The 11,875-nt window shown below is 34.2% G+C and overlaps 2 protein-coding genes across 2 annotated transcripts; both read right to left on the minus strand.

Annotated features, from left to right (window-relative positions):
• Nucleotides 1-986: 986 nt before the first annotated feature.
• On the minus strand, nt 987-1,852 carry LOC107060615 (uncharacterized). The gene is made up of 2 exons (XM_015308700.1): nt 1,606-1,852; nt 987-1,498 (listed from the first exon to the last, which is right to left on the minus strand). Exons 1-2 carry the CDS (start codon nt 1,850-1,852, stop codon nt 987-989), a joined length of 759 nt encoding a protein of 252 aa, XP_015164186.1.
• Nucleotides 1,853-6,749: 4,897 nt separating this feature from the next.
• On the minus strand, nt 6,750-7,491 carry LOC102606301 (ribonuclease S-F11-like). Its single transcript, XM_006347185.1, has 2 exons — nt 7,251-7,491; nt 6,750-7,163 (listed from the first exon to the last, which is right to left on the minus strand). The coding sequence occupies exons 1-2, from the start codon at nt 7,485-7,487 to the stop codon at nt 6,750-6,752; spliced, it is 651 nt and encodes a 216-aa protein (XP_006347247.1). The 5' UTR covers nt 7,488-7,491.
• Between the last annotated feature and the right edge of the window lie 4,384 nt (nt 7,492-11,875).

The following is an 11,875-nucleotide window of genomic DNA, read 5'->3' on the forward strand; positions in this document are numbered from 1 at the left end:
AAGCATCATTGAAGTAGAATTTCACTTTCTTCTCTAAGAGTTTGTATAATGGGAGTGCAATCTTTGAGAAGTCTTTAATGAACCTTCTATAAAATCCTGCATGCCCCAAGAAGCTACGAACACCCTTTACTAAAATTAGCGGAGGTAATTTCTCAATGACCTCAATTTTCGCCTTGTCAACTTCCAGCCCCTTTTGTGACACCTTATGCCCAAGAACAATACCTTCTTTTACCATAAAGTGACATTTCTCCTAATTTAGAACCAGATTTATTTCCACGCATCTTTGGAGTACCTGTCCTAGGTGAGTCAAACACTCTTCCAATGTATCCCTTATGACTGAGAAGTCATCCATGAACACCTCCATACTGTCTTCAACCATATCAGCAAAAACAGATAGCATGCAACGCTGAAATGTTGTTGGGGCATTACATAGCCCGAATGGAATCCTTTTGAATGTGAATGTTCCATAAGGGCAAGTAAAAGTAGTTTTATCTTGATCTTCTGGCACAATAGAGATTTGATTGTAGCCGGACTACCCATCCAAAAAACAATACCACCCTCTTTCTAATAACCGGTCCAGCATCTGATCTATAAAAGGCATTGGAAAATGGTCTTTCTCGGTCCATGAGTTAAGCTTTCGGTAGTCCATGCATACTCTCCACCCAGTCACTGGTCTTGTTGACATAAGTTCTCCTTTTGTATTTTGGACTATGGTTATACCCCCTTTTGTCGGTATGCATTGCACCGGACTTACCCACTTACTATCTGCAATAGGGTAGATTACTCCCGCATCTAGCCACTTGATGATCTCCTTTTTACCACCTCTTGCATTGGAGGGTTCAATCTCCATTGATGTTCCACACTAGGTTTACATTCATTGTCGAGCAGAATCTTGTGAGTACAGATGCTAGGAGAAATTCCTACTATATCGGCTATTGTCCATCCAATAGCTTTTATATGCTTCCACAGTACTTCAATGAGCAATGTCACCTCCCTTTCAAGCAGATTGGTAAAGTATTATTGGCCCCTAAAAAGGCATATTTGAGATGAGAGGGTAGGGCTTTTAACTCCAGATTTGGTGGTTCTTCTGTTGATGGCTTTGCAGGGGGACTTTGTCTGTTTTTCAGGTCAATATCCAACTTAATAGGATTTCTTGAATATGTTCCTAATCTTGATAAAGCACCTACCACTTCCTCATAACCCTGAACTTCGGATTCATCACAATTGGCAAGTACATATTCAAGGGGTTCATTCTTGTGCATTAAATAACTCACACTTGCCACTGCTTCATCTATCATATCCTCAGTAGACTCCACATGGATATTAGTTGGTTGCTTCATGGATTTACAGATATTGAAGGTCACCTCATCATCATTAACACACAACTTCAATTTCCTGCTTTTAATATCCACAAATGTTCTCCCGTTGGCCAAGAATGGCCTTCCCAAAATAATGGGTATTTCAGCATCGATCTCACAATCTAGGATCACAAAATCAGCTGGAAAGATGAACCGATCCACTTTTACCAATATGTCATAGAATATCCCCACTGGGTGCTTAATTGATCATCCATAAGGAGCCTCATTGTGGTTGCCTTTGGTTTACCCAAACCAAGTTGCTTGTATATTGCATAGGGCATCAAGTTGATGCTTACTCCTAAATCGCACAAGGCTTTAGCGAATTGGAGCATGCCAATTGTGCAAGGGATTGTGAATGCTCCAGGATATTCTCTCTTCATGATTGAATCATTTGCCATAATTGGACTGCAACTATGGGGCACCTCAATTGTTTCATAGTCTAAGCTCATTTTCTTTGTAACCAGTTCTTTCATGAATTTGGCGTATCCCGGCATTTCCAACAATGCTTCTACCAGAGGAAGGTTAATCGATAAGCTCTTGAATACTGACAAAAAAAATTTGAACTTCTCATCTTCATTCTTCTTTTACCAACGTTGGGGAAATGGTGGAGGTATCTTGGGTAAAGGGTGTATCACTTTTGGAACTTGAACTTGTTGGTCTGGTTCTTTAGTGAGGTTTGGTCGAGTAGGTAAATCTTGCTCCTCCACACCTTGGCTCCCTTCATGTTTTAGAGGATCCTCATCTTCCATCACATTTCCTATTGCCACTTTACCGCTACGGGTAACCACGGCTAGCTCTCTGTCACTATAGTCCATCAGTGTTTTGGACATTAATTGAGCTGATAATAGACTCAATTTACCTTCCAGCATTTTGATGACATCAACATGATAATTCACTTTACTGTTCAATGATGAAAAGTCATCTTTCATTCCTTTTAGAAAATCATCAGAGCCCTCAACTTTATCAAGTATGCGCGATAACAAATCATTTACCTAAGGACTACTAGCACTCCCTTTAGATTTTGGGCTTTCACTCAAATGAGTATGGTCTTCCTCTTGATCATCCCGCTCAGCCCCATCTTGCCAACATCTCCTTGGTTCTTCGCTACTATAATAATTCCAACCTTGATTCCCACCCCGCGGTTGATAGTGTGGGTGGAAACCCTCCTCGTATCTTCTGGAGTTCCAACTTTGATTCTCCCCTGGTCTTGCGTAACCAGAAGAAGAACCCTCTTCAACTCGAAATACTCCACGTGTTCTATTCATATGTTCTTGTAGGATTTCCATTTAAGATAACATCTTCTTGATGTTTTCATCCCTCTCCCTTTCTTTTTCAATTTGTTCCTGCGTTAATCGGAAGAATATAAGGGAAACTTGATCATCTTTGGTATATCATGCCTCGTTTACTTTAGTCATACCATCTAGGAGAAATGAGGCTACTTCAAATGATTGTAACATTATTCCTCCTAGCACCAATTGATCATCTATCCCTTTATTAACCGAGTCCAGACTACGGTAAAAGTATTAGAGTAGCAATTCACCTAGCACTCCATGCGTTGGGCACTTACGCAAACATCTCTTGAACCTTATCCATGACTCATGTATTGGTTAACCCTCCTTTTGATTGAAATTTTGAATATCGTCTCTCAGCTTCATCATTTTTTATGGAGGAAAGAATCTTTCATGAAATGCCATAACCAGCTCCTCCCATGATTTAATGGAGTTGCTGGGATGCTCAACCAACCATTTAGTAGCTCCCCCAGTCAATGATAATGGAAATAAGCGAAACCATAGGGATTCTTGAGATATGTTCTTGAATGATAAAGAGGTGCACACTTCCACATAGCTTCGTACATATTCATGCGGATCTTCATGCTCTAACCCTCCAAATAAACCTCTTGAATGTATGAGTTGGAGTGTTGCGCTGGTAACTTTGAACATTACTTTTCCGTCAGCTTGTGGCATGCAAATTTCACCCATCTCGCCCATGCCAGCAGAGTTATAAACACTATTAGCATCATCGATGTCATCTCGATGAAAAACACCACACCTTAAGTGGTCCGCTTGACAATTATTCTCCCTGTTTGCACTCATATGTCCTGCTGTGGCACACAAATACTCAAAACAAAATTGAAAATTAGGTAAGCAGATTACAACTAAGAGGAACAAAAATTCTATTAATCTAAAAATTCTCAAATAACACCACTCCCCGACAACGGCACCAGTTTGATGTTTATAGTAATCAACGATACTAACCTACCGTATGAGTGTCTATGATCGTCGATAGTATAGTAACCCAACTAAAAGTTGGGGTCGTGTCCGAAGGGAGTGGTTTTGAGAATTGATAGAAAAATAAAATTTAGCTATAATTAGTCGTAGCTAAAGACATTAACGAATAAAAACATGGTAAATTAAGAGGGTGACACGAAAGTGTCAAATATCAATTGGGGGTTTTGTCACAAGTAGTAAAAATAGCAAAAGTTAACAAGAAAATCAACTATGGGGAAAGGTTCTTGGGGTGTAACCGTAATACAAGCTGAGATAAATAATTGGGTACATGCTTTCGATAGGAAATTTGCAAGATAATAGTGACTAGGCTAAGCTTTAGATGGAAATAAGTTCCCTCTTGGGCAACTTACCCCGTTTCAAATGGGCTCCTCTCGGACACCCATTTGCCGCATGAAGACCACCCTATGCCTTATCCCACTCATTCTCTCGAGCTGAGTGTTAGGATATGGGACTAGGGCTCACCCTCTCGGGCTGAACCTCAGGTCACCCACTCCTTAGGCCATCAGTCTAGTGGTCTTGGTTTCGCGACCTCCCTCTCGGCCAAGCTGAAAACACATGGGTGGTTTTGTATTTGCAACTACAAACCCATTAAATTAAACCACAACCACTAGGTGAAATCACCATTAAAATACATCTACCCTATCAGCAAGCAAGACCTAACAACAATATCAACACATATTTGCTAAATCACACCACAAGAATAGGGGGGTTTAGCCACACATTAAGAAATAACAAAATACACCTAAAATGATATTAAAATCAAATGGGTATAAGAAATTAAACCTTGATTTAAGCAAAGGAAGAAGAATGGAGAAGACCCACTTCCAACTTGGGGAAGATGAAATCCTCTCTCTTCAAGTCTCCCACAAAATCCTCTTCAAACTTGAGAGAAAATATCTAAAAATGTACTATTCTATTCTGAAAAAAATAATAATGGTTCAGAACTTCATAAAATTAATATAGAGTTTAGTATTTATAGCCATCAGAAATTAGTGTAGACGGATAGTTCGGCGAGGTTAGCCGAGTCCTCCGAATGACTTGGTGACTCGCCCTTCTTCTGTCTTATCGCTGTTTAGTGCTTGCCTTCAGCATCTTCACGTTCTGGACCATTAGGCGGTATAGTACTGCTTCGCGAAACTATTAGGCGAAGCGTCGACTGCTCCTTTCATAGCCTTTTTGATCCTTTTCCTTCAGGGCTTCGCATACTTGAACAAAGGGCGGAGTCTGTCCTTTCAGAGAATCGCCAAAGGTGCTTGGTGATGCTCAGGCTTTAGCTTCTTCGTTCTTTTCAGCCTTTTTGTTCCTTTTTGCGCCTAAGTGTCCATGTTTCCACTAAAACTTCAAATACCTGATACTTAAGAGTTTTAATCAGATATTGAGACAAAATAAGCATTCGAGGACACTATTTTTATCAAAATAAAGCCCTAAATGAGTCCAATTTGTGGCCTCATCAATGGTCAACAAGGATAGGGTGTCTAACCTTAAATCTAAAGGAGGAAACGGAGGCGATTTTTCATTTGAAAGATCTACATGTGCCAAGTGTGGGAAGCAACATGTGAGTAAGTGCCTAGCCGGCACAAATTGTTTCTTTGGGTGTGGAAAGAAAGGTCATAAGATGATAGATTGCCCGACACTCGTATCTATGTCACTCTAAGCTTGGATTTCATATTTTGTTAGCTTGAAATAGAGATTTCCTATATGGGTAATGTCTCTATTTCTTCTTTTATGAGAAGCTAAATCCTTAGCTAGGGTTGTGTGTTCTAGATGGGGGTGTAAAATCCTAAATGAGTACCGATCAATGATCTTTGAAATTTATTGTATGATAAGGATCTATTGCATGTTCTATCGATTTTTCATCTAAAAATTAGTCGTTGCAAATATTGATTGACCTCATTAACACCGTCTTGGCTTGAAAAAGAAAAATGGAGTTCAGTAAGACTCAATGGTATGAACTTGTTTAAATTACTCTATGGGTTTGACCCAGGGATGGGATAATCTGAGTTATTTCTCAGTTTATGATATGAGCTTGTGATAGTCTATCTACTCAATCAATGTTTGGTCTTTTGTTTGAAAGGACCTTGGAGTTCGAGAGAATTCAAGGGACATACAATTGATAGTTCCGGAGAATATCAAGGTGTAGACTAGATCAAACGCTATCATACAATCAATTTTATTATGTACGGTTAATCTTTGAATATTCTTGTTGAAATCGTAATCATTATGCACACACACCTAATCCTTTCCGAACTCCGTAGACCATATATTTGTGTTGATTCTGTATAATTTATTGCTTAATATTAGAGAATTTTATCTGTTGCTAGCCCTCCCTCCCCATTTGTATGTATACATGCTCGTTAATAATTAAATTTGCTAATATGTTTTGATTTGTGAAATCACTTTAAGGTGTGCACGTCTTCCAATCCTTGGGCTACGACCCCCACCTCTAAAGTTGAGTAATTGGTTTGCATACGACCGTCTATGCCCTGAAAAATGGGATAGTTGAGCGATTATCGGAAAAATGTTGTACAAGTTAGACTTGTCATGCCGCTTTGCTCAATAAAGTTAAGATATCCATAATCTTGCTGGGACAATAATCAGGTTTTCTCAACAAGAGAGAGGTGTCCTAGACTGTTACCTCAAGCAGGGATTGTTTTTCAGATATATTCATTCAGAATTTTATAGTAGCGCCTATATATTATAAAGGTTCACAGGAAAAAGGTCCAGATATGTCATTTGAGTTCATCGCCCACTATCCGAAGGACATTTCATCGATGATAAGATAACAATATTGAAAAGGTTATACTTGTGTAAAATAGAAGAGCAGATTATATACTGATACTTCACTTCCAACGAGAATCTACTGCAAAATGGTATGTTTTAGGGCAGTAAACAAGTAAACTGAGAAGGTTCGTAATAGGGAAATGCTAGAAAGTATACCTACGTGAGAATAATTCTCATCAATTGATAAGATATTTTATTCAACAGGGTTTCCTACGTGGTCATTCAGACTACTTATATTATTGATGGTTTAGATTATTATGTTGGCTTTGTATTTTATTACACTTACCTTACCTTGAATAACATATGAAGGAATAGAAGTTGTTCAGGGACGGAAAAATATTTTCCCTGTTTTGTCGCATGTTTCACTTTGACGACAACCAACTAGACTATCTCCATTTGGGGTAAAACATATGCCTATCTCATATAGTTCCGGTGCTCCTTCAGTACACTTGATATCAGGATCCATCTGAGTAACTGTTTTGACGGCGTCAACGATTTCTTCAAATGTATAGCTTGATCCAGGAACAATTCTATGTATTTGGAGAGTTCTCAGAAGATCAAACCTATCTTTTAAGTGCAAGGCTAAACTAAAATACGTGTTTTGATTATAGATTTTCTGACAGCAGGATCCATGCTTTAGATATTGATATTTCCATGCTCGTTGGTCTTTTAGAGCAGAAGCTTGATCAACCTTCAACTGAATCCAGTGTTTGTCAAGGTCATTGAGCATCTTATCCTGCAAGAAATTCAAAAACAATCGTTTCACTAAATTAAACAGAATAGAAAAGGATCCGGTTCTGAAGAAAATAATAAAGCTGTTTACACTGAAATAGTTATATTTAAGTTTTGGCTTGCAGTACTTCAACAGCTGTGGTCCCTCCTTATCCGGCCAAAGACCGTGAATCGTAAAATTTTTTGGAACTATTCGTTGACAACTATTGGCGTGGCAAAATGATGGTGGCCATGTTAATACCAGTTGCAATTTGTCGAAATCCGCATAAGTAGAAGAGAGAGAAAAAAGCACAATGAAGAGAGTTGATGTAAGCAGTGATTTAAACATTTTGCAGTTTGAACAATTTATTTTCATCCTACTATAAATAATAATAGTCCTCTACAGGTGACTTAGACAGTGTGTGGTATATATACATGTAGAAAAATATTTTCGAAAAGTTATTTTGAAACTTTGTTATGGTTGGTCTGCTAAAATGCGTAGGAAAATCAATTATATTTTTTAGGATCCCAACCCCTCAGACCAGACCCCCACTTTCCATCCTTTTGTGTTTTTAGATTCCACCATATAAATATTATTCTAATACATTTTTTTACATAATTATCGAACACCCCAAAGTAAATGAGAAAATAACTCACCGTATACTTTTAAGACAAGAAAATCTTTTAAATAAAATAACATTTTCCTTCATACGAAAGTACGAAACACACCACCGGTATCTGATATTTTGCCTGCTTTTTACCATTTGATATTTAACTGTTTAAGCATTTAACTAAATGATTTATTTATATTACAATATTAAACAATAGACTCTCTTATATATATTAGAGATAAATGCCAAAAATACATTTAAATTAATTCTTTTTCTAAGTTCCATACCTAAACTATTGAAAATGTAAGTTTCATACATAAATTATTACTTATTAGTTTGAGTAACACACCTCAGTGGTTGTGTGTAATACACTCACTCTTTCATTGTAAAAATCTTGTCACATGGTATTCCACATGGATATAATATTTCACATTGACAAAATTAAATAAACTATTAATATTAGTTAAAAACTAAAGATTAAAGTATTACATTTTTCTCGTTTTGTGTTAGATGTGTACATGTATTTTTAGGAAAATAATTTTTTGTACTTGCGTACTAAATATAATAGAAAGAGCATATATAGGATATGTGTTTTTAAATTATTAATACATATTTTCATAGAGTTACTTGTTTTTTAGATCAAAATGACCAGATATCATTGAAACATTTCAAAATACATTCAAAGTTTAAATCTGGAGAGAAAGTGACATTTCTTTAGTAGTATTGTTTTTTACTTCACTCAATTTGTAAACAAGTTTAACAAACAAAATAGAATCAAAATATCAGTATAAAAAAGGTCACAAATAGCCTTTCCTATCGAGGTTATGACCATAAATTATGGACACCATCTAACTACAATTTTTTTTCTTAAATATACAGACTTGAAATTTAGTATGTGCATTACATTAATAACGACTACCATAAATATTTCAATATTTTATCTCTATACGTAATATATCTTTTACAAAATATTATTATTCAATTAATATTTTAGTAAGGCTATCATAGAGAGGTAACTTTACCAAAAAAAAAGTGTACTTCAATAGTGAATGTTAACACTCTTATAAGTAGAATTTTACTGAGACAAAAAATATAACATAAAAAATTAGTTCTAAAGAAAATTAGGTTGTTTCAGTGAAATGTTATTATAACAAATGATGGTCAAATAGATACTCGAGAGTATGTCAAAAATTTAACTTGACAAATTCTTTGATTTAGATAAATATATTTGAGTAGCATAATTTAATGTTAAATATGAACAACATCACCTATTGTGTAAAATATTTCATTTCTTTATGTTTCTACCTTATCTTTGCGGAATTGTAGTCTTCTCATTTTTCTCTGCCGCATATATATCATATAGTTGTTGTCTAATGAAAGTATATAGTATTTTACAAAAGTTGTATCGGGATATAAAACATTGAACTTTTTCAATAAAATAATTAATAGATGAATAAAATTTAAAGTATTATTGATAGAATCTGTAGTTTGATTTAAGATTATTTTATTATCTATTTTTATATAGCCAAGAAGGAGTGTATCTTGTAACATAATATCTTCTCAGATTAAAATGAACACAAGATAACAGAGATTTCATACTCAATATAAATAAATAAAATAAAACAATAAATGGAACAATTCATACACAATAAAGAAGGAAGACGAAATAAGCCAATGACTGAAATGTGTTGTCACCGACACTTTACTTACTCCATTTATATTTACTTACATATCTATTAAAAATAATTATTATCATGAATCTATTATCATATTATAAGTAAAAGTGACAATATATTTCTAAAACAGTTGACTTAACATCAAAACTAATAATTCAATGGACTACGTTGATGCCCGTTGTTTCAGCAAAATTAGGAAGAAACTTCTTCGTTTGAGGATAAAAGAATAAAGAATGAAAAAATAAAGAAGAAATATCTTACCCCAATCATGCGCCTATTTGGTTATTGTTTATAATTATTGTTTCTCCAACAACATGATCTATTAATTTTATTTAAAAAAATCTGCAATGTGTGTATTCATCACTGTTCACTCGTTATGTGAACACTAATTATTAATTTTTCTCTCGAATTAAAACATAAAAATAAATTAATTAAAGAAATAAAACAAGAAGAAAAATGAAAATCTCTGCGCACATTTCTTTGTTTTCTTCTCGTATTCTTTAATTGAAAGTCAGTACCTAAATTTCAATGCTAAGAACTTCGACAGTAGTTATCAATGGATTGGGGGATGCATCAATTATGAAAAATTCAAATTGTTACAGTAAAGAGATTTCCAAGAATTTATAATGAGTGAATGGTTGTGATTGATGATCGAAGAAACATGTAAGTTGAAATTGTTGTGACTATTCGTAGGAAATAAGTCATTGTTTAATAATTAAAATATGTAGGTTAAATAAATGTGTATTAATATTCTAAAATGATATAAATACCATTGAAGTATGTATGTGATGAAAATGAGAGGAAAATACGAGTGTGATTTGATGAATGATTTGCTACAATTTGTTCATCAACTCTTTCTTATGTGGTACCTCGAATTTTGTTGAATTTCAAACTTAATCAGCTATTGCAAATAACATTTTATATTTTTTACGAAGAAGAAGAGTAGAAAACTATTAAAAAAATTTGCAGTTTAACCCCTCTATTTATACCTAATAAATAGTAGTATGAATAGGTGCTAATTGTACCTTATCAAAAAAGTCACAACCCTTCTAAAAAGTCACTACTCACCATAAAAGTCACAATCATTTGATAAAGTCACAAGTCATCATAAAAAGCACAACCCTTTGAAAATGTCACAACTCTTTCAAAACATCACAACTCTTTCAAAACATCACAACCCTTCGGAAAAGTGACCACTCATCGAAAATGTCACAACCCTTTAATGTGAAAAGATATCTACTTTTAATATTATACAATTAATTAAATAAATAAAATTTTGTATTTTTAATTGAGGATATTATAGTAATTCAACATTTAAGTTTGGGAGTTCAAGGTTTTAAGGTAGTACATATACATATACATATTCAGAAGCATATATATTGACACATTACATACTAATGTATATATTAAGCATAAAAATAATTATTATATCATCAAAATTATTTTCCTCAAGTACTCGAGGTTGTGGAAAATACCCTCTTAGGATAGAACGATTTACTTCATAAGAATAGTGGTACCTCATATTCCGCTAAACTCCGAACTCACTCAACGACAATAAATGACACGAAATATTTTTAAAATGCAAGAAGAAGAAATGTACAAGATTAAAAAAATATATGGTTGAAAAATTAGAGAAAACCCTCTATTTATAGTCAACAAAGGGTAGTATGAACAAGTGTTTTTTGTGACTTATCTGAAAAGTCATGACCTTTCCGGAAATTCACAACTCTTTGAAAAAGTCACAACTTATTGAAAAAGTCACAACTCATCGAAAAATCACAAACTTTTGAAAAAAAAAATCACAACTTATCAGAAAAGTCACAACCTAAGTTAAATATATTATAGTAATTTAACATTCAAGTTAGGAGTTCATGTTTTTGAGGTACTATAATATATATATATACAAAACGAAAAAAGAATTTAAAGCGGAGAGTTATGTGGGGTCGGGTAGAATTTATTTTTTGAAAAAAAATTAAAATAATATGTAAATATTATTTCAAGAAATTTTGTGGAGGGGGGGGGGTGTAAATTAAGAATTCTTTTTATTTTTTCGAAAACATTTTTTGAAAACTTCTATAAAAGATTTCTTTTTAAAAAAACCTAAAAATTTGGGATGGGAAAGTACGGTGAGAGAAAGCGGTGAAGTGTGGTAAGAAAAATACTTTACATGTTATTTAATAATATTTGTGAGAATAGTAATACTTTAATCTTTAACTTTAACAAATACTCCACTGATAATTTTATTTAATTTTTGTCGAGTGAAATGTTTTGTCCATGTGGCATGTGATGTGATAATTATTTAAATAAAAGAAAGAGTGCATTATACACATCATGATGAGACTGTAATAAAAGAGAAATGTGTGTTTCTCAAACTAATAAGTTATGGTGTAGGTATGAAATTCACACTCTCAATAGTTTAGGTATGAAACTAAAAAAAAAGATAATTTAAC

Source organism: Solanum tuberosum, unplaced genomic scaffold (assembly GCF_000226075.1).
Source record: "Solanum tuberosum cultivar DM 1-3 516 R44 unplaced genomic scaffold, SolTub_3.0 scf00091, whole genome shotgun sequence".
Taxonomy (NCBI): domain Eukaryota; kingdom Viridiplantae; phylum Streptophyta; class Magnoliopsida; order Solanales; family Solanaceae; genus Solanum; species Solanum tuberosum.